Source organism: Mugil cephalus, chromosome 2 (genome assembly GCF_022458985.1).
Source record: "Mugil cephalus isolate CIBA_MC_2020 chromosome 2, CIBA_Mcephalus_1.1, whole genome shotgun sequence".
NCBI lineage: Eukaryota > Metazoa > Chordata > Actinopteri > Mugiliformes > Mugilidae > Mugil > Mugil cephalus.
Window position 1 is genome coordinate 15,399,230 of NC_061771.1, and position 24,281 is coordinate 15,423,510.

The following is a 24,281-nucleotide window of genomic DNA, read 5'->3' on the forward strand; positions in this document are numbered from 1 at the left end:
TTATTGATTTCCATAATGATGAACATATGGCAAGCTTGTCTGCACCAGTGCATAAGCTGTTAAATCCCAACAAGCGTTCGCAATTTCAAATTTTCCGAGATGATATTGGAAGTTGTCGAGAGTAGTCCGTGCCAAGGTGAAACCAAAGCCTTGCCAGCTTAATGCTGTGGCCATTTATTAAAACTGGGTTACTGCCAGAATCTTGTCACTTTGAAAGTTATATCAGAAGGGCCTTTAACTCTTGTGTTCCACTACAGAAATGAACACCAGGCTGAAGAGAGAGCTTGCTTTTCAAGAATTGGGTCTCATTGTGCAACAGTTACATGCTTTCCCCTCCGGTCGCCCTCCGAAGTCTCGCATCTCAAGTGAAGCTCAAGCTACAAGTGAAGATGGCCGCAGACTACACTGAGTTTTTCCCAGGAAAGCCCGCTTGGTGCTTCTTTTACCCAAAAGAAACGTGCTGAAAATATGCTCTGCTTAAAAGGGAGCATGTGCTGACGGCCTAAAGCAAACCTCTAATGAGCTTTGTGGAATTAATGCTCTAATTAGATAAGTGTCAAATGTTTTGCGTGAAGAAAATATCGAGAATACTTTCGTTTGTTGTTACGGTGTAGCCCTATAAACGGCCCAGAGTTTTGCTCATTATCGCCACCATAAGGTCATCAGTCAAGTGTAGACCAGAGTAAGAAAGTAAAGAGGAATATTCCTAGGAAAGTCTGAATTTTAAGAGGTAAATTCCCCCCATTCTTCTTATCTTGTGGCATTGTGTTAAGGCTCCAGGTCTCCTCCCTTAAGCATTTGTCAGGCACTCTGTAATCAATTTCGTTACTGAGCTACAGGCAGTTGGTTTATTAGGGAGTCAGGAGCAATTTTTATTCGTATTGTTGAGTTTACTCCCGGGAAAACCCATGTGTGGATCAGCAGTTTGCACTCTTCACACATAAAACCGCTCTTGCTTTCTGCTCACACCAGGAAGTGTACTAAGACTCGCATTAGGCGGCTTTTCATTCCGACATGGCACATTCACATACCTTGACGCTGTTGTGTCTTCTTCACTGTGTGCATTTAATATTTTAATGCTCCGTTCCAACACTTATCTACTGAAAGATTTAGGCTTTAACAGTTGATCTTAGTTTAGTTTTTAGCCTTCTTTTGTCTTTTAACATATCCCAGAGCTGCCAACGGATTCCTTCGGTTGTTTTTTTTGTTTTGTTTTTTATGACACACAAACACACACACACACACGTTGTTTTCAGCTCCTGCCAAGACAAGACAACATTGTTACTATTTCTCAGAAGGATGGGGGCAGCCAACCCGATCTTGTCTGAACTGACACATTTGTGACTGCTTGAGTAGAATTCAGGCATTCGTGATGCGATCAGAAGAGATTAAGGTGACGATTCAAGAAGTGAATAACATTGACCATCTTGTGATAATACAGTGTCCTGCTGGGAAACTTTGGGACCTGGCATTCATGTGGATGTTACTCAGACACGAACCACACACCTAGACCAAACCAGACACCCCCACCCCCATAGAAATGACACTCCTTGATGCCAGCAGCCATCCCCAGCAGGATGCAGTCTGACACACAAAAACAGTTTAGGAACAACTCAAAAAAACATGAAAAACAGCAGAAGGTGTTGACCCAGCCTCCAAATTCACTAGATCCCAAACTGATCAACTATCTGTAGGATGAACTGGAGCAAGCCTGATCCACAGAGGCCACTCCCCTCACTGATTTACTATAATTACTGTTGGATGTATTACTTGTTTTAGATATTTTAGATCAGGGATGTGAAACCCATTTCAGTTCAGGGGACCACATGCAGCCCAATTTGATCTCCAGTGAACCGGACCAGAAAGGTTATAGCTTAATAACCTATGAGTAAAAACAACTCCAGACTTTTTTCCATTTGTGTTAGTGCAAAACAAGAACAAGAACATTAGGAGAATATCTACATTTGATAAACTATCCTCCAAAAAGAAAGAAGAAAAAATATAAAAATTTTTCTGAAAAGTGCAATTTGTGCACATTGCTGAGTCTTGGCTCTCAGTGTTGTATTTTGTCCACTTCTCTAGAAACAAAATAAGGTCTAGCAGTTATTTCCATTGAAAAATTGCAGTCTTCTATGGAATTTTCCCCACACTTTGCAAATTCATCCAGCAGGCCAGATTTGACCCTCTGCCTTTGGCCTGGGGGCAATATATGTTTGACACCTGTGTTTTAGATTATTATTGACTGTCAAAAACAGTCAGTTGATGGTATCATAAAATCATTGCACTGAAAGAAGTCAGAACCTTCGCCTTCCCCTTCTGGAAGCAAGAGTAAATACACAAACAAACTATTGATGTACGTCTGCAATCCACTGCACTTTAGTCACTTATTTCAATTTTCTACTTTAAGTGGTTTCTGATGAAGAAAAGCCACATCGATGGTAATCTGTGTCTGTCCTTTCCATCCGCTGCTTTTTTTTGTACAACACAGTGTTTCCTCTGGACAAAGTGTTTGTCTTTTATCTGGAACATCACAGCCCTTACTTGGGTGCTTCTATTTCGTCCCTCCTGACCGCCAGAGACAATGAAGTCATAGAACCTTGGTTACATTTGTAACTTGGGTTCTTGGGTTCCCTCTTTGCCGCTTCAGCTTCTCCCAATTTCAACTCAGTCAACCATTTGTTATCTGATACGGAACACATGCTATGCTATGAAAAACAAAGTGATACCTGCTACTGATTAGCTTAATCAGCATGTTGGGAACTCGTTTGGCAGCGGCTCCGTTGTAACAGAAGTTCATTTTTATATAAAAATGCCACACTTTCGCTTTACGTAATGCTCAGATCATTACCATTACATTACATTTTAGAACCACATAAAATGATTCTCTGGAGCATTAAGTGCTTTTCAAGACTGTCATGTCTGGCTCGCCGTCTTTTAACATGACATTGTGCGACCGCATAATGGATGACTCCGTCGGGGACATATTTGCGGTGAACACGTCTGGAGACGCTTTTCACTTGTGAGGAATTAATTTCCTCTGTGGCAACAAAACACAACACACACAGGCCAGCACGTAGCTCCTTCAGGTATTTGGACACGTTCGAGGCTGATAATCGCTGGTGTTTTTGAACACAGGGAAACTTTTTAGCCTTACGGAATTTGGGCTACAAATCTCCTGTACTACAGCAGCCTACAACGCTCTTTCAAACGTGCAACCATATCCAAACACAAATTGCAGTCATAACTTAAATAATCTCAACCAAAATCTCCAACCATCCATTCTTAGATTTGCTTTTTCAACCACCACATCCCCTGAGAAAGGGTAGGTGTTGGATCTTGCGGAGCACAAACAGAGCCCCCCTGTGCCTCAGCGGTGTGTTTACATTCTAATCTATGTGATGGACCTGCTTGATAAGGCCGTGGGCACTTCTGCAGAATCAGGGAAACAAGAAAGAGATAATGGCTCAGTGCCAGCAGCAGCAGCAGCAGCACCAGTAGGCACCTTTAAGCAGCAGAGGACACTTGGGATAATGGATCCTTGGTGCCCCCCCCCACCCCCCACCCCCCGATGGCGCTGCCACAGCCTGTTTTCTTCCAACTGAGCTTTTGGAGGTGTCACAGCAGAGTGAGGCTGCTGCAAAAAACAAAGAGCTTGTTTCCCCGATACCAAGATTTTTACAGGTTCTGTCATTTCTGGCTTTGTGCCAGTCATTATCAGGTTGGGATGGCGCCCGTGCACCTGTTCATAAACTCCAGCATTAGTGCATTTGGGCTTTCAGCTCACATCACCCAGTGCAAGGAGGTTAAACACAAAAGTCTTCCAGAGGAAAACACCTGAGCCCTGTCCAACCAAACTAACACTGTCGGCAGAATATACCGAGAGGTCCAGGAAACATAATCCGTTACAAAGACGTAATTACATTTTCAGCCGAAGACTTATATTGCGGCTTGATAAATAAACATCTTCTCCACTACAGAGAGACAAAGGATTATTGTTTTTATGTAGCACTTGTCCTTATCTAGGCAGAACGCTGCACCTGTAGCAAGATAATGACAATTGATTCTAAAACCAGGATTGGAATAATCTCAGATGTCAATGGATTTTTTTTTGCTTTTGCTTGCTTTAAGAAAATAGGATTTCGATTGTTCAGAGCTTGGTCAAACATTGTTTCTGCCGTTGTGCTCTTTGTCTGGTACAAACGCTGTGATATCAAGGTTTCAGGATGAAAGTTGTTTTTCAGTCATGTTTTTTAAATTTTTATCTTATCTTGGTTTGACTGATCCCATGTCAACAACTCTCCTTGCTGGTGGTGCATGGGCTGGGTTAGCTGACAGATGCAGGCAGGTTCTGTCATACTTGTGATTGCTGTAGGTATTTTTTCTAGTTTACATGAGAATAAAGTGGAGGCAAAGAGGCCTCTTTCCTACTGTTCCCTGTGTGAATTACACAGTGTTTGATTGCTTTTTTTGTGTGTGTTAGGCCTCAGATAAAATGGTTCTTTCCAAATTGTTATACTTTTAGTCTATCAAGCTTCATTCAGGCATAGTGGTTGAATTATTTGTCACTTATCTTATTGAACTGGCAACGCTGGCGTCACGTTGTCATGTAATGATTTTGTTCATTGAATCAAGAGACCATTCTTCAGTCACTTGAAGGGTAATGGTAGTGGCATAACTACCTGCAGAAGGTTGCAATGACCTGCTTTGAAAAAAAAAAAAAAACATTTTCTTGTTTTCCCCTTAGCCCTTGCAGTACTCCAGTCAAGTGCCAGAGACTTTTTTCGTCCTCCAGTGTATCTGCGCACCTCATTTCAGTTCATCTCTTGAGTGTCCAGTGTAAGACCAGTATAACTGAGACATGACAAATTGTCATTTTGGGCCAGACTATAATGCTATTATATGGTTTTGTATTTAATGTTGTACATCAATCCATTCATGGTCTAGTTTATAGTGATGTCCAGATTTTTGATGCAAAATATTTGGGTACTGTTGGGTATGCTGTATTTGCGTGACATTTGGTAATGATATGAAGTGTCTCCTATCAAGTACCACAGCAAAACAGGTGCTAGATAGAGCCAGCTTCTTGTGCCCCCAGTGATTCAACTTGCGAATCTTCTATGAACCGATTTGCGTTTTGGCTAGAAACCTACCACAGTACGGAGCCCCTAAAGGGACATGAAAACGCAACGCAACACAACTCAAAACTTTTAGCTGTTAATGTTTTTATTGCAAGTCGGTTCCCATATCTTGTGAAATATTGTCCCAATTTATCATCTGTCATAACACCGTTGACGTTGATGTCGATCTGTAGAAAGACAGGCAAGCGTCAAACGTTTGAAACAGCAATCAGGGTAGAGAAAGCTAGCAATGCTGTACAATACATGTATTTCTATATTCATATATCTAAAATTAACATTTATATTCATTTATCGTCTTTCAGTTTGTTAATGACACTACTGCTACTTTGGCCTGTAAGGAAAGAGGACAAGTCATCTTCTTCTGCCATACTTAGAGATTAGCCTGGAGTCTGTCAGGTGTCCCTTTAGGGGCTCCGTACCACAGAACCACTTATGCATTTGTATCTTCTGTTCAAACATAAGTATATTTCTTGAAGCTGCAAAGTTGTGTGGTGTCCTCAAACTGTTGTAGCCATCAGATCTTGGAGAACTGTTGACGGTCACCACCTCTGCACCTTCTCTTAGGCCCTGTTCATACCTTGCATCAACAAACATCCTGAGCAATCCCATCGCAAGTGACCAGACGAGCTGTTCATGCCTGGCAATAATATGCAGCTCCAGCAAGATCTCCAGATCTGATCTCAGTTTTGTGCTGTATGCAAATAAACACTGACATCATTTGAACTGCAGCGGAGTATTATCATAGCTGATGCCTCTAATGGACCTCTACTGCGCTCTGTTAGTTAGACCTGCAAGAGGCTAAGATTATGACTCAAATACTGCAGGTTTTCATACACATCCTAATCTCCTGTTGCAAACGTACGTAATGTAACTCCACACGGCTCCTTATACAGTGAAACGATTACATAAATAATTAATCTTAGTCTGATATGCCGTGTAATGACAGCATGACATTTGTTTACTCATATTAAATACTTTCATTTGTTAATTCTTGTTTGATGTATTTATTATTTATTTGGTTAACAGCTGCAAGGACACACTCTTTTAAAAGGCTCTTATTACTAATGAACAAACATCACAGTGCTTTTTTTTCAGTCGTCATATATAATTGTTTTTCTGAATGAATGAAACAAAACTCTGACCCAGACCTCCTCCAAACGTGGTTGGACGTCAGATTTCATGCGATCACAATGCGCCCTTGGGGTGTTTGTCATTTGCACTTTACACTGGTTACTTGCAAACAGATTGCTCATATTGGATCTTATTGCACAGACTAAACAGAGCTGTGATGGTGGGCAATGGACACATCTAAAAAGTAAATCCTAAGGGTTTTGGGGGCTCCCCAACCTTTTTCATCGATTGCCACTATGAAGTTGAAGTCTCAACTATTGGACAGAATGTGATGCAGACATCTACTTTCCCTCCGCTTAATTGACTACAAATATTAGATAGGCCAGTTTGTAACTAACTACATAACATACAGCAAATCCGACTAAAAAATAAATGGAGCAGATTCAACCCATATAAATCATTTTGTAATGAGGGAAAAAGAAACTTGGCTTAACCCATGTAACCCAATGTTTTTCTTCACCTTGAGATTTTTGTACAGAAAAAAAAACTTTTTTCTACTAATGCTCTTAACTAAACATTATTTTTAGCGAGGGTGCGAGTGACAGCTGGTGAAGATCAACGTGCTAATTAAGTTGTAAATATTTAAAAAGCCTTCAAGTTTATCCACACTTACTGCCACCGCGTGAAGGCAGAAAGGGAGGGATAAATAAAAACAGAAAATACATTTGCAGGGAAATTGTAAATTCTCTTTGGGATTGATTATCTCTGTGATAATGATTCAAGTTAAAACTATAACCGTCCATGTCTGTAATTAAGATACTGATTTTTCACATTTCCTAAATAACAATGAGCATTTCTTAAGAGATGGGGGAAACGTTTAGTGTTGGTGTGGAAACCTTTGTAATTCTCTTTTTAGACCTTTTGTGGCTCCACACACGGTGGCATGATTCACCCACATGACTACAACTGTATCAACAACTCATAAATGTGCACGGTGTACATCTGGGACTAAAGGCATTAGCCGGACCATTAGATTCGGGCCTTTCATTGTGAACGTTTTTAGAAAATCACTTGGCCCTTAAAGTAGCAGTAATGAATATTATCATTTTAACAATGAACCACATGATTGCTCGTGCTTGTGTGGGAAACTGGTCGTTTTATCAGAGATGAACCCCCAGATATTCCCACATTCTGTGGCTCTCGGCTCACTCGCTGTTTCGGTTCAGGCATAACCTTCACAGTTTTGCTTCTCGTAGTGTTGTGTGAACTCTATCTGCACCACATCCACCAAAGGATACATGGTGAGTGTAGTGGACGCTTTGGCAGATGAGAACACAAGGATTTTCGCTTGGAAGCTTTGGTGGAGAAAAAACAGTGTATATCATACTCTGTTACATTTCTACAAACTATCAAATTGTGTAAACTAGAATTTCTGGTGTTTTATATAACATACAACATTTTGAATCATCTAGGGCGTAGGTCTTCAGTTTGGGGTCCTTGGCCTGAAAAACTCTGAAGACTCCTGCTCTATGGATGACCTACAGTCTTCTCATGTTGGTCACAACCTATATTGCACTCTGTTTTTCTAACCAGCTGAATTTGCTCATGCTCTGCGTTGTAATTTGCAGTTTAAAGTCCTCTATGGACTCATGGATAAACAGATGGGACTGAATTGCTCATCTGAACGTGCAGAAAAGAGTCAGAACCGTACTGCAGTTAGTCCATGTTTAAAATCATCCCTCTTTGTCTTTTTTTTTTTTTTTGTGCTCCCTCTACACCTGGGATCAGCAGCCAGTGTGAGAGGCTGAGTAATGCTTGAAATTTCACGCTTTGTGTCAGAATAAAAAATTTCCATGCCATCTCCCTTATCTCTTTGTTGTGTACAGAGCAGTGTGAGCAGAGAAGGAAAGGACAGAAATCATATTTTCCTGATGTCTGAATATGAGGGTGTGACTCGCGGTCTAATGAACCACTCAGGTTTATTGTCCGGATACGGCTTCCACACAGCGTGTCCGTGGCTCACTGCCAAGCGTGACGCACTGGAAGATGCAGTAGAGTGTAATATGTGTACCGCAGTGTGAGTTAATGTGGTACACGCTGCTTACACAGCAACAAAAACTTTTACCACAATCAAAGAGACGCTTGATTTTTGGCCTGAAGTCCCTCTTTTTTATGATGTGGAGAGAGATTACTCGCTCTCCTTAGTTGGCAATTGGCTAGAAACGCGCTGGTAGGAGAGTGGAGGTCTTTTCATCTGTGCGCTGCAATCATTGGCTGAAATGGCTTGGTTGTAAATCAAAATTTGAGCCGTCTGTTTGCGAACTGACAGGAGAGGGAAAGGAGAGTAATGCTACGGAGTGCTGTGTGATTTTAGTGCGATTTTTCAGATGCCTTTTTGTTGTTGAAGTAGAATTTATTGTGCAGTCGTTTTTCTTTATTGTTTATTTGAGTTTTTAAACGAATAGGCTGTAAAATAAATAAATAAAAATAAATAATAATGTTACTTTCCACTTTGTGCTGAATTGTAATGTGAATTTTTCTTTCTTTTTTTTCACCAGGGAAAATGTCAAATATCCGCGCAGTCCGCAAGATGCAACAGCTGAACAACTTGGTTGCCGTGGTTACAGATCTAGCCAGACCAGGTTACACCGTCGTGGATTTCTGCAGTGGAACGGTACTTAACGTCATCCATCAGTCTGTCTCCGCGTGTATATCTATCATTACCCCACAGCTGCGTCAGACTCCATTAGCAACCGAAAGGAACTAGTCCCCGTGTTCTCTCTCGCTCTCTTGCAATTTTTTTTTCTTCTTCTTTCGCTTTTCAGTGGCGCACGCAAGCAGACTGATAATTACGCTCATGAAAATAAACACTCAGACCGGTGGCCCCGCGCTGCTAAAAGGTCAACACTTGGCTGGAAAAGGCCAACGCTAGTCATAACTCTGTTGATGCCTTCTTTCATGTGTTCAGATTTTATTTTTTATTTTTTTTGCTGTTGTGTGTTTTCATTGTCTTTGTGCGCTCTCCGTCTCTCAGGGCCACGTTGGGATTGTTCTGGCACACACGCTCCCAGATTGCCAGGTAATGTGTTTGTGTGCGAGGAGATATGTATGTCTGTTTGAATCAGGACTGTATTAAATGATAAAGCGATAATAGTCATGAACTGGTTGCCCTTCACACTCCTGTACTCTTTAGTAAAATGATGTGATATCCAGAAGAACCAGTCATGGTTTACCTTTGCCTTTTTAACGCGAGGGCTCTTGTAGTATTTTGTTCATTTACATTTTAGCACCACTCATTCCGAGTAATTTGAAAGCGTATCAGTCAGCTCCACGTGGGTGTTTTCTGTCTTTATTTAAGGTCATCCTCATCGAGAACAAAGAAGAGTCCTTGGTGAGGGCTCAGAGTCGCGGTGCTGAGCTCGGCCTGAAAAACATCGGCTTCATTCAGGCCAATTTGGATTACTTCACGGGACCCTTTCACATTGGGGTGAGCACAGGAACATGCTTTTGCAGAAAAAAAAACAAAAAAAAAAAAAAAAAAAAAAAACAGGCTTTTGCATCATTTGGTTTCCATTTGCTCTTTTATGATCCGGTGATCATGTGGGTGGTATGGTGACTGTTTCAGTGGAGTGCATATTAAACAAATTGATCATTTCTGAATGTTAGTAACTGCAATAAAATGTTTGATCACAGACAAAAAAAATTCACCACAGCCACTGGTTAAATTGAAATAATTGTTACAGTATCTGTATTATTTTCTGCTATTATAGTTCACATGGTATAATTTCACTGGTTAAAATCCATTAGTTTTTCTCTATAATTTGCCTTGTTTATCATAATCCAGTTTCTACAATAAATATGTAAGTGGAAGATCTTTCTCTCACTTATACATTAGCTTTGATACGGAGCAATGAAATAAAATGAGAATTTAATTTGCAGTTCGAAAGCTTCAGAGGCAGAAGCTCTTCTCCATGAAAAGACAATGGTGCCCCACTTGACATCTTGTTGAGCTTCATTGCAAAGAAAACGTGTTTTAGCAACAAATCTAATTATTTGTTGGCATAATGTTTTTATGTTTTTTGTGATAGTGCACATACTACTAATACACAATACAGATACTTAATATAGTGCAGGTTTACCTTGTGCCTCCAAAACAATTGTGACTCATGAGAGAACGGACATGGGTCTTCTGAGTTGATCAGTTTGGCGTCTATTGAATTTGGAGGCTATATTGAATTTGAGTTATTCCTAAACTATTTTTATGTGTGTGTCTATGTCAGGCTGCATCCTGCAACTAGACCCCGTAACCTAGTTACCATTCCTTAATGCGTTCTGTCTTTATTGACCCAGAACAACCAATTTGAAAATTGCGAAAATGGAGAAGCAGTCGGAAATACTAAACACGCTAATACCAAGCGGACCAATCACAGCTCCTGTGGTCTATGTCGCCGTATCGCACAGTTACATCTCTGGGTATAAACCACATTAGCCTCATCCACATGAATGTCTTTTCTTTAAAGTCTTTTCTTCAATAAGACACAGCATGACCTTTGGTTCAGAAGATAAAGTTTTACTATTAACAGTAATGATTATTTATGGTGATGGATCGACACCTTAGGTCACACTACTTGAACACTTCCTACGGCTACAACTTCACTGCAAAGGGTTGTCACTGCATATATTAATAGGAATATTTCTATATTTCAGAAGATCACAACCGCACTTCACATGAAGAGACATGTTATTTCCTCATCTTTTTTATTTTTTTATTTCTTTGCCTGAAACTGCAAAATGCCAACATGCAATTATTATTGTTTTTGTTCAGAACAACCAAGAATGCTTTTCATTTCCTGAAGTGGAGGTTTTAATCAGAACCCTTTTAGTGCACTGCACTTCAGCCAAACCGAATATGCCACTGGCCCCTCTCTGATTATTGGACAGCCAAAAGGTAGTTTTACCCGGAAAATTAAGGTCAAACATAATGTCAGGGTTGAGGGGGCATTCCAGTGGAGAATATTCATGGCTCTCCTTTCTTTGTTTGTCCTTTGCTTGCTGTAGAAATCTTCTGTGCAGAGATGCTTGTGCTTTGCTTTGTTCTCTTATTAAAAGGGGTCCTCTTTGGAAAAGAGAGTGTAACCCCGTACCATGTGAGCCTCTCGCTCCTTAATTCTCGGCACAGCTTCGGCATCGAACATGCCGCCCAGCGCTGCAGTTCTGCCTGTTTGTGTTTGTTAAACTTGAAGATCCAAATTAAAGTAAATCTGTTTAACTCTGTGCAGCTGCCTGCAAAACCAGAGTGAATATTTTGACGGCTTAATTCAGCAGAGAGCAGAGCTCGTCAGTCCTATTTATAGCACCCGTCTTCATGTGCGGAGCTATTGACGCCTTAAACTGACAATTACTATCAATTTGGAGGGAATACGTTCTCAGCTGTGGATGCGCATCGGGATAGAATCGTAGACAAAGAAGCAAACTGGGATTAAACCATATGTAGGCTCCTCTGAACTCTTGTTTTCGTACCGGCTGCTTTATGCTTCCCTACAAAATCTTCACTCATTGTTCACTGTTGTCGTTTATGCGTCTCGGGTCAGTGTCTTCTTTGTGCTGTAGCCCACTTTCAGAAATGCCAGCTGTTCTAGTAGCTTTACACTAACGTACTAAGGGACAGAGTAAGACAACACACACACACACTCACACACACACATATATATGTACATATATATATATATATGTATATATATATATATGTACCTGCTGTAATTAGAAGTAGCTTTCATTCCAGCATCGTCACTCCATCGAGACCCGTTCCACTTGGCAGGAAGCAAACAGTGCAGGATATTCCTCCCTGCGACACGTGGGTGTCTTTTCTCGCCGTGGAAGTTTACACACACATTCTTTTCGCACAATATATAAATGTGCCCAACATTTGTGCTTAAACAGGTGCCTGCGTTCCACCTTTTCTTTTGAGATTTGATCTTTTGCGAAGCTTCCTCCTGCAGATATTTCGACGCGAAGGAGCCACCCATCACGCTGATTATAATCCAGCTATGTATAATACATGGTCCCATTTTTAGTCCTGTTCGTTTAAACAGACTAATTAAGTCGAGGTGTTCCTAATCTTAGTCAGTGTCTGCACTCACCGGCTGGAAATTTCACAGCCCAGGTGCTAGAGTTGTATTAGAACTGGCCTCTGCATGCAATTTATTTAGGATTTATCCAATCTCCTGTCAGATAACATTGAGCCAACGAACTGCAGATGCCTGGAAGTCTGTGGAGCTTGAAGTTGTTTTGGATTTTATTGCATCCCGGGCCATTATTGGTTCTGCTAAAGGGCCTGATTGTTTGCAATTGATTCTCTTGGCTGACTTCCTTATGTTTGTGTGAAACAAAAAATGTACTGGCTGGTATTGCTGTAAGGCTCACGCAGAAAACGATATCGATCAAGTCCCAGATGGCCGCATCAGGTGTGAATCCTAATGTAATTTAAGGATATTGTTTGTTTCTTTTTTTTTTTCTGTTTTTGTTAAGACTTCACGATTGAATATGTTCATCTGCAGTAAAAGGCATCCGGCTTTGAGAGGAAAACAACTCTTCGATTCTATGTAATCAGGCTTTATTCTAGTCTGGTACACACACACATATATAAATAATATCTGTATACACACACACAAAAGAATCATGCACATCTTTGTGTATGGGTAAACAAACTAAAATGGAGACAGAGAAATTATAGATTAGAAACTGAGCTGTTCAGTGTTTCAGGAACTTTTGACATCAACTTTTTAGTGATGCGTTTTTTTTTCTTCTCCCTATTATGAGTTGTATTAGGGATCCTATGGCAAAATCAGTGCAACAAAATAAACATGTCCAACACAGTAAAGAAAAAGCCCTAACTGTAAAAAAAAAAAACTCTTGCAAAGCCCTCTGCAACTAAAGAAGCTCGTGGTAAGTTTCTGCAGAAAGGTGTGATTTTGATTAAGTATCAGTTTTCTGTGTTGCAGGAACTTGTTCTGTCTCAGATCCGGCTCGAACGGGAAAGGGATATAATTTCATGAGTAAGAGTGAATAATGAAGCCTCATTATTCCTGCGATTTGATTATTGAGACAAAGAGATGGAGGGAGAAGATTAATAAAGAACGCAGTTTTACAATTGACCCCCGTGGTTGTTGCGCATTAATTCCTCTCCCAGACTGTTTGTGCAGACGCAACGCCTAGCACAATATGAACCCTACGACCGTGAGATGCTTTTAAATTAGGCTTGCATACACTTCCACCTTTCATTTTTAATTAGTAACACCCAGAACATATCGAGACTACACTGTGCTTTACCATCACTGTTGAAAACAGAGAAATGTTTTCGGCGAAACTTGGAAATACTTAATTAGTTATCAGGACATATCAGAATGTGGTTTATTCCAGTTGCGTGCCTTTCTTTTGGTTCAAGGGCTTTGTGTAAAATCAAGGCTAAAGGTTATGAAATGTAATTAGGATTTAGCCCAGCATGACTAATGTACAACGTTAAGTAGCTAGGTAAAAGCGAGAGTGCTACTTTGCTAATTATTTTTGCTTTAGATGTGGGAGAGTGTAGCACCACGCAGCCTTTGATAGCAACTCCTCCTCCTTCTCCTAATCAAGCCGCCTGAAACATGCTGTTTGGAAAGTATAAGGCTTTTCCTTAATGACATGAATAAATGCAGGATTAGGTGTCAAATAGTTCCAAGACCGTGGAGGTAATTGATGTTAATTCCCCCAATTTTCACTTACAGTATTTTTTTTATTTTATTTTTTTTTTCATGTGCAAAGACCCATTTAATAGCTTCATGTTTAAATCAGTGCACATATTCCCGAAGAGAAAGAAATACATTTTATACAGAGGAGTGTTCATTTGGAGGCAGAGCGTGTCTTCTTCCCATTTCCAGATACAGACCGTGGAATCACACCCACAGAGCTTCAGCTACCAGGGAGACTTTAAGCACCTCCAAGTAATGTACCCCCTGCCCACTGTCCAGACACCTCGGTGTCTTTATGAGCGGGAATGGCCGTTCACAGAGTATCTGTGTCTTCCTTCCTGCTTCATGTGTGGAGCCGCAGCCAATCCCGACTCAGCCCCGTCTTGATGAGCTCTGAATTGTCCGTGGCCCTGCTGTCAAGGCAACGTGAAGTACGTACAGACTCACAGACGCCTTGGAAAACAAGAGCTGCTTGACTCGTATTGGGTTCAGCTCCGAGAATCTCAGTAACTGTCGTCTCATCACACTGTTGATAATGAATGTTGCAGTGGTGGGCACCGCTAAAATTTTCACACAATCTCAAATATTATCACGAAATATTTCAGGAAATTTTTTTGTGTGTGTGTTTCAAAAGGTTTTGCAGCATTAGACAGACACAAACAAATACAAATTATATTAATTTTTTCATTGTTTACAAGAAAAACTAACAAAAAAAAATTCATTGCGGTTCAATGTGTTCTCAACATTGTTGGTATCACAGTCAACAAATAACGGAGAATGTGTCCAAAACTGGACAAAAAACCTTCACAGTGTTGAGGGGTAATCTAGTCCCATTCTTCTTGATTTACTACTTTTAATTCTTCTAAATTCTTTACTTTGTGCTTTGAAACACACCTTTTGATAATCCACCACAGATTTTCAATGGGGTCCAGGGATTGAGCTGGACACTCTAAGACCTGGAGACTGTGCTGCTGCAGCCAAGTTCTGCTGGTCCTGGATGTGTGGCAAGGAGCATTATCTTATTGAAACACTCCGTTTGGACAATGTGTCATCACAGACAGTGAGATGACCAACACCAGCAGCACTCATGCTTCCCCAGACCATAAAACTGCCTCCCGCTTTTTTGACAGTAGGTACTGTACATGCTGGAGATAATGCTTGGCCTGGCCTTCTGTACCCTCACATTAGCAGGAGGAAGATAAAGCTGGAAACTGGACTCATCTAACCACAGAATCTTCTTCCAGTTCCTGACTGTATAGTTCTTGTGTGCTTGGGCCCAACGATGTCAGGCTAACCCCTGTCTCTCATTGATCAGAGGTTTCTTGACAGCCTTGTAGGACCTTAAGCCATGATCTATAAGTCGACCACGTACAGTGCTGGTGGAACACTGGACACCAGTTTGGTTTGACCACTGCTGTTGGAGCTCTTGTGAGGTCGTTCAGTGGTTTTCCCTGCACATGTGGATCAGGATGTGGTCATTTCTGGCTGAAGAAACCCTTGGATGCCCAGATCTTGGTTTGTCTTTTCCAAGCTGCTGGTTCGTCTGTATTTCTGCAGGGTGGATCAAACTGATGAAGGACTGCATCTGCACTTCCTGGAGATCTGGTGGCAGCTGTACCCTTCCTGGCTGAGAATCTGTATCTTCTGTGTCTTGTTTCCTGCGTTAGGTTCCTTGTTTTGGCCATTTACATACTGGCTTTATATAGAGACCAAGTACGGAAACAGACAAATGTGTCTTTTAATAAATTAAAAAAATAAATAAAAAGCACAGGCTTCATTAGTGGATCACTGGAAACCCAATACTCAACATTTCTTATTTTATTTTTATTTTTATGAAGACCTAAGAGTGATTCATAATTCAGTGTTTCACAAATGCATGTTGTGTCTGAAAACAGTTTTCAATCTATGTATGTGGACCGTTAACCAGTGAGAGCTCGTCATCTCCTGTACTTTAGACCTTAAACTCCTCCTACTTTGACAAGTAATATGTGTTTTTTGTGGATGGACTGGATAAGAAAGATGTCTGGAACACAGACAGGATGTAATGTTGGGTCTTTTAGTCCCTTCCTGCTGTCCAGTGTATAAACACAGCATTACTAATGGAGAGCCATGCTTTCATCTCCACGCATAGTTTACCCACTCAATAGGAATCCTGAACCATCCGTGCTGCCGCCCCAACAGCACTAATACATTTTGTTTACTCTAACTGCCCAAGTCTGCACCTCTGAGAGCACAGATATATTTAATAGAAGCACCCATCATGAAGTAATCAATTGGATTGAGTGCATGTTTTTTTTTTAGATCACCTGTTTATTCTTTTTCTGTTTGAATTCAGGTTGCCCTCCACGCTTGTGGCATTGCAACAGACATGGTGATGGAGCATTGCATCCAGACTGGAGCCTCCTTTGTCATTAGTCCTTGCTGCTATGGTTTCATCCAGAACGCTGTCAAGTTCACCTTCCCCAAGAGGTTTGTTGCTGCCTACTCCGCCTCCATCCAGGGTCGCCGCGCCGACTCTCTGCTTTTTAATCTGCTGCTCCTGACCTTGTTGTTTTTTGTGTTACCCCGTTCACTCTGGCTTGCCTTTATGCTTTCGCCCTCTCCATCAAACTCATGCTTTTTCTTTCATTCGCACATAATCTCAGTCACTTCTCGCTGCCTTTTGTTCACCTCCTGTCTGTCACGATCTCCAGTGACAATGTGAGGCAGCGGTGCCGCATCACCTTCACAAAGGGCTCCATCGCTCACATCTTGTTGCAGCCACGGCACAGGATGCGGTTCTATGTGTAGGGGCTGTCAGGGACATTATAGCCACAGTGGGTAATATTGATTACGGCTACAGAATGATATGCTACTCTTGACTTCATTACTTTATCGCATGTGGAGCGTCAGTGACTTTGTAGGGGCGTCGACAAAGTAGAAGTAAAGTAAGTGATATACACCGATCATATTGTATTGGACCTTGCATTCATGTGAATGTTACTTAGACATGTACCACCCACCTAGACCAGACCAGGCACCCCCACCCCATAGCAATGACACTACAGCAGGATGCAGCCTGACACAAAAACACAAAAAACCTGACAAACAGCACAAGGTGTTGACTTCACCTTCAAAATCACTAGATCCCACACTAATCAAGTGTCTGTGGGATGATCCTCAGAGGCCCCTCCCCTCAATCCACAGGACCCAAAGACCCCCACTAACAACATCCTGCATGCCAACCGGCGTCTAACTGTGGGTGTTACCCTCACGATGGACATACAACCTCACAAGAACCCAAACTGTCCCTTTAAAAGTTGACACAGCCATCATATTTGTTCTCTAGTCTACATGGTATCGAGTGACGCGGCATGTGGCAGTTTCCTTTCTGATTTGAACGCCACTCTTTAATTATTTGAGCTGTCACAAAGTGTCAGTCACACAGCAGAAATAATGCCATGCGCCCCCAAGTGAAAATGATTTTATAATCCAGTGATTAGGACGTTTTCAGACATTTTCCACTGCTTCGCCTGGAGCTGGGTCGCTGACGCTGCCCTCATCACAGCATCCAATTTTACATCCAAGTTTGGCATTTCTTCCTGCCTGGTTTATGGATATCAGTTAGTGAAGGATTCACTCCATGCTTCTTCCAGCACTCATAGATCTCTGCTGCCTGAAGTAGCCGACATGGGAGGGGTGTTCGGATCTTTGGCCGTTTATCATGCCATGGCTTTTATTTCAAATATAAAGATGATGCAGTACAAGGAACAAGGATGGTGAAAGAAGAAGTTAGGATGTAAACTATTAATATATGACATATATAATCGTTCTCAAAGGCATTTCGCAGGTTAATTTTATTGTAGAAACAGTGAATATCTATTGTTAGGTACAGGAAAACCACACATGCTTATAAGGTCCACTGAAGTATTTAGTTAATCTGTATTTCCAAATATTTTTTAAGTAATTATTAATTCTACATGTGTGCATATATAAAAAAAGGTCATAAATGTTACGCGCAAAGCAGGGGCAACGTATTTCTGTATTTCTAGTTAGGCAGCAACCTCATGAAAAGGGGCCCAGCCAGAGGATCCTCTCTCTGCATGCTAAATCTGTTATCCTGCATGTGTAGACTTTGAGCTGTGTGGACTTGTGAGTTCTGTGTTAGTGTTAATATGTATGCGGTGGAAGGTTGCACACTACAGATGAGTTTGGCGTATCCTCTACTCCCTCCTCATGTGGATAACTTTTGTTTTATACGCCAGGAGTATTGGTTGGTTCTTCTTCTTCTTCTTCTTCTTCCCCGTGTTTCTTTAGTTCCACCAAGAGATGAACATATAAAGAAATCGAACAAAGATAAATGTTATCAGATTTCTCTGGTTCTGGATTTTAGAATAAATTTTTTTAAACATCGTGCTGGTGCTGTTATAGCCACGTTGTCCTGTTTGTGCTTTTATGGATTTCCTCTGAATTCAAAGGTCCCTTCCCTAACAAATGAAGGTTTTAATACTTTCAATGTCCCCGGTATCGCCGGCCTCAAAACTGCGCCCTGGGGATCACCTTCAGTCTAGGGCACAAATATTTCAGCATTCTCACGTGCATCATTTTCTTTTCCTCTGGTTTTTCTAATGTGACACTTCACCCCTCCTGACTCCTCATTAAATATTAAAGAATGCCAAAAACGAAAACTGTCTCTGCAGCTGTAATGGACAACAGGAATCTGTGTTTCTGCAGGGCAGTATTTGTGAGGGACTTACACACCTGACTCTGTCAATCTTCATCTCGCTGCTTTTAGTGTTTTTTTTCCCCCTCAGGTCATGTTCCAGTTATCCTCGTGTGGATGTTCTCGCAGGTGTAGACATTCCAAGCAGTTCGCAGGTTTTTATGAGCTGTGCAACTAAACTGCCCATTTCATTAAGGCCTCAAAAGTTCAAGTTAAACTTGGCGTCCTTCTCCGTGTGACTGCGCCGGCCCCATCACCCTTGACCCGCTTCATGTTGATTTTTAAGCAGGATCAACCAAACTCACCATCACGAGCCAAGCAAGTTTGCACGCATGTTGTAACAAAAGTAATGAAAGGTTCCCAGGAGGAAACAGATTTGGACATAAAGCATTTTGTCTGTGTTTTGATTTTGTGCAGTATTTCTATTTATTTTTATTTTGAAAAAAAAAAGAGGAAACTGTTCTGACCAGACTAACATTAAATGTCCTGTGTTTTTTTCTGTTTCTACAGCAAAAAGTTCCAGGACACCCTGACGTATAAGGTAGGCTTTTAAATTCATTTACTGATTTTATTTATTTATTATTTTATTTAAGAGAAAACATTATTTTTTACTAACTGTGTCTTAACTTGGAAGCTACTGCATCGACACAAGAATAATGGAAAGCTAAAAAAAAAAAAGAGTTATTGGTTGACATGCTTCGACTGCAGCTCAGTGACCCAGTAAAAGGTGAAAGTGCTTTCCCATGCCACGAACTTCAACACCCAGTAAACGCAGCAGACTCAGCCAAATGTGAAAAAAAAATATAAAAGCAGAGACCTACCTGGGTCTACCTGCTATTCGTAGATGCGTCATTAGGCATTAAAATGAAGCCTGTTAGAATCCTTTGTAGTTACTTGCTGGTTTTAATTAAGTCCTTTCAAACTAAGTTTTGAAGTATTACTGTGTATTAAGATGGCATTAGTGGGATGGGATGTGCTCATTCCATGTTTTGTCTTTGAATGCTTCCCAGTGATCGGTTCAGCGGTAACAAGTTAATAGTTGTTTTTTTGGAGTTGGTTCAGGTGAATTCTTTAAAGTTTTGCCCGGACAATATTTAGTTTCATATCTTTTCTGCACATAAACATGGACATGAGTTGGATAAGGAATACAGTGCTTCATTGATTTGGAAATGACAAAAAGGTCTGGCTCATGACCCCTCCCCTGCCTGGGCACTAGCGAAGGTAGTGATTATGCGGTACAACTTGCCTTTCTGTCCCTTCCAAGTTAGATCAATAGGCTCCAACTCCGTTCCAATTCCTCCAGTCTGGGCGTAGCGGATTTTCTCCAGATGGAAGGCGTCAGTCAGCACGTTATCCACGCTTTAAAGGTCGGCACCGCTTTCTTCCGTACGTTTCTTTGCACAAAGCAGACCATAGCACAGGAGCCAATGTTGTGTATCCTTTAGTCTATTGACTCTTCAGATATACCTCATATAACCCCGAAGGGGATCTGGACTGATGTGTGTGTTTTTTTCTTTTTTTTTTCTTTTAAAAAAATGCTGGAAAAGAATGAGAACAATGTGAGCCATAAAACTCGTGATTTAAAGCCCGTAACAAATCTATGAAATAAATTTGCCTTGGTGTGTCCTCACACGCAGCATACTGTTGAGATTTCTGGAAAGATTTGCAAGTGGTTTTGCTTGTGAATAATGCCCCCCGTGTAAATTTTGGACTGGATCAAACTAATAGAACATGTGTTGATATAATTCAGCCCCACGTTCCAGACATTCTCACCTATTTCCATTTTCCACTTTTTCCTCCCAGTCCACAATATGACTAGTATAATAGATTTGTTCCAACAGATCCAGATGCGATGTATTCATTTAGTAATGCGCAAATCTCTTCATCTACACCGTGCATGTCTTTGCAAGCTTTTCCTTTTGGGGTACTCGTGTTCCAAATAAAAAAAAAAAAAAAACTAAACCATTAAAAGCAAATTGGCGCGGCTTTATTTATCTTGGCATGTGCATGGCTTTTTCCCTTTTTTTCCCCCTCTGTCTATAAAATTGCTCGGATTTTATATTTATTTTAGTAGACACTAAAACAGTAAAATCGCTTATCACGGTCTCGGGAACAAAGATTCCCCAGGCACTTACAAGAAAAATCCCATCCCCTGCCCTCTCTCAATCCCTTATCGCTCAGCACAGACGTCCCACTGTACTCGGAGAGGGCCCATCCCACGATGATGTATGGGACCTGTCAGTGCCCCTGGGGAAACTCTGAGCAGAAGTCGCTGCAGGTCCTAACCATAGCAACCTTAAGAGTTGACATGTCACAACATCGGACCACCTCTGACTTCTCCTGTAGAACAGATTTTAACATGGCTCGAGAGGCGCAGATGATAGCTTATTATTTACAAGACGGGGGGATATTGAAGTGTTCCCTCATACTGAGTTTTGATTTTTCTACCATTTGTCAAAAAGCCCGGTTTCTGGAAGGCAGAAGTTAAACACAGAGCAACTCAGCGGGGTGAATCCATATTCTATTTAAACCGGCAGACACGTTAAACCTGAGCTCTGCTTCTCATCTGCCTGTCCCTGTGGTTTTGCATTCAGCAACCACGCTTGGTATTTGGGCTCAGTGCACAGAACCCCACTGATTCCATCCTCCCAGGCTGCAGAAATAAAAGCTGCATTTCATTGTTTTATAGCAGAACCGCCGTTGTCCTTCCTAAACCATGGCAGTTAAACAGAATGACAGCGCGCTGACAAATGGTGTACGGCCGGAATAAAAGGCTAATGGTGTGAGATATTGGTGCTCAACACTAACTTTAAGCACCTGCTCCGTGGCCTTGCATTCAGTGCCGACCCCGCGGAGTGAAGAATAGAATCAATTAAAGTAGTGGCAGGTTAGAGATGACTAACCGCTCTCCTGAGTCACTTGTCCAGTGAACCATAACAGGGTAAAAGCAGAACGGAAACGCTTGTCCTCTGGTTTGAAATAAATGATCCGGGTTCGTCTGCCCTGTCTGGGAAGGTTACAGGGATGCAGATACAGAATTAAAAGTATTTGCATTTTTTGCATATAAATGAACATCATTGGAGTCCGGAAAGTGGACAAATGTAACCACGAATATTATACTTGTGCTTTAATTTAGTCAAGAACATTAATCACTTGTACATATCTGGGATGTACAACTGTACATGCATAAATGTAGAGAATTCTGAGGTTGCAAGTACTTGTAAGCATCCAGTCCAATCCAGCAGTCTACACCAATCAGGCATAACATTATGACCACCTGCCTTATATTGTGTAGGTCTCCCTTGTGCCTCCAAAACAGTTGTGACTCATCAGTGAATGGACATTGGTCTTCTGAGGGTGTCCTGTGGTGTCTGGTAATGTTGGATGTTGTTGTTAGTGGGGGCCTTTGGGTCCTATGGGTTGTGGGGAGGGGCCTCTGTGGATCACGCTGGTTCCAGTTCATCCCGGAGGCTTGTGGTTCCTGTTCTGGTCTAGGTGGATGATATCTGCAATCATCCACCTATGATAATAATATAATAATGTGTTCTTTATGAATACTACTTGTTTCGAACAAATAGTTTTCAAATTATTTGTATTTGAGAAGAAGAAAAACATCCTATCAAAAAGCTGCATTTCCTCATGAGACCGCAGTAATACTGAGTGATGTTCAGGTCTCAACTCAACAGAAGAGGCTCTGACTGGAAGGAACATGACTTAAATGCATCATTATTTTTGTAGACTTTTTAGACTTTTTTTTTAGTTTGACCTGGAGATTATTCTATTACGTTACATTAGTACTGAGAATTCTGCAGTCAGGTTCTCTCATGTTACCATTCGTTTGTTAGCTCGGTAATTCAGACTATTGTCTATCGGTAAAGGTAAATGGTCTGACTTTTGTATAGCGCTTTTCTACCTATTGCTACTCAAAACAGTCACAGAAGTTCAGTGTCTTGTTCAAGGACACTTCAGCATGTGGTACATTCCTGGGATCAAACCACTAACCGCTCTACATACTGAGCCACAGTCTCCTATCAGCTCCCACAAGCACCAAATCATCATGACAGTCATGTTCTGCCCCTTCAAGTCAGCTTAAATCACCTATATTAGCTGCATTAATGCAAAACATCAACCAACATTGCATATACAGCCTTAAGTATTATAATGGCTAATTAAAGAATACTTACATATCCTAAATTAGAAGTGTAACTCACTGTGTAACTATTTTGATTGTTATTCAAAAACAGGATGCTTTGCACACCCCTAAAGTCCAAGTAACATCTACATGAATGCCAGGTCCAAAGGTTTCTCAGCAGAACATCATATTGTGAGTTGTGACTGATTGGTGTATCTGGTGTCGCACAGTGGTGCCAGCGCTCGTAGCTCACGTGCCATCTCATTTTAATTTATGTCTTCACTGAAAGTGTAAAAATGTCACAAACAGAGGAGAGGGTGTGAACAGTGCTGAGGTTTAAACTAAATAAAACTTGAATTGTGCCTCTGCGTTGGAGAAGTGCACCGTAAATACAGTGTAGCTGTGTGGTTTTATGTCTACGCCTGACACGCACATCCCAAGAAATACAGGCCGCACAAATCTGATTGGTCAAAACAGCATTTTCTCACCCATTGCAGATTAATGCCAACGCACAAGTGTACAAGTATTGATGCTCACTGAATTGTCTGACATAGGCTCTGCTTAAATTTGCATCAGGTAAATTGCTCTGACTTTATGTGTAACGATATCCATGTCAAAAGGAAATTAGTCACGCATTGCTCTGACTTATGATCCCTCAGGATGAATCCCTCGAGAAGTCTCATAGTCTCACAGTAGCTCCATTCACACAGTATCTCAGTGGGATGTAATGTGACATCACACTGGTGTCTATCCAGCTTTAAACAACCGCAACAAATCACCAGTGTTGTGTGTGATCTCATTTCGACACCCATTTCCCAAGTTTTGACCTAAACGATGTGAGTCTCAGTCGTACGTTCCAGTTAAAAGACACAGTAAGATTAAAATAAAACAGAACAATATGCAAAGAATATAAAACACATCCTACACAGATACAACTTAATCTGTACCCACATATCAGGTTGTTTGTACATTTGCTGAGACAAAAGATGATTTCATTTTCAGAGTCATTAAGCCGACAAATAAATACAAACTCAGCTGAGAGAGTTGTCCCAAACCAAGCATGTACGTCATATTATTGAGGAAAAACATTTTGGCAATGTTTAAATTCAAAGTGTCATTGCAGTCCATCCAGCAGCCGTCCAGATACTTCGGTCTGGACTGAAGTAGCTCAATGACTGACATCCTTAGAGCCGTGCCGCTGCTGTGATTTCCCTAACCCTAACCCTAACACTCTCTCCATACTGGCTACACCTTGTAAGTAAAAGGTTGGACCCTCTTTTACCTTCAGAACTGCCTTAATTCTTCGTTGCATACTTTCAACAAGGTGTTTGAAACATTCCTCAGAGATTTTGGTCCATATTGACATGATAGCATCACACAGTTTCTGCAGATTTGTCGTCTGCACATCTATGATCAGAATCTCCCGTTCCACCACATCCCAAAGGTGATGGTCTGTTGGATTGAGATCTGGTGACTGTGGAGGCCATTGGAGTACAGCAAACTCATTG

General features: G+C 41.2%; 1 protein-coding gene across 2 annotated transcripts in view; it reads left to right on the top strand.

The window, feature by feature from the left end:
• The window catches only part of gstcd (glutathione S-transferase, C-terminal domain containing), a 54,003-nt gene that overhangs the window by 26,219 nt on the left and 3,503 nt on the right, over positions 1-24,281 (top strand). For both annotated transcript variants that reach the window (XM_047578594.1, XM_047578595.1), the window contains exons 6-10: positions 8,768-8,883; positions 9,244-9,288; positions 9,568-9,696; positions 16,275-16,408; positions 19,152-19,182. In XM_047578594.1, the coding sequence (XP_047434550.1) occupies positions 8,768-8,883; positions 9,244-9,288; positions 9,568-9,696; positions 16,275-16,408; positions 19,152-19,182 (455 nt within the window). The remainder of the gene's footprint in view (positions 1-8,767; positions 8,884-9,243; positions 9,289-9,567; positions 9,697-16,274; positions 16,409-19,151; positions 19,183-24,281) is intronic.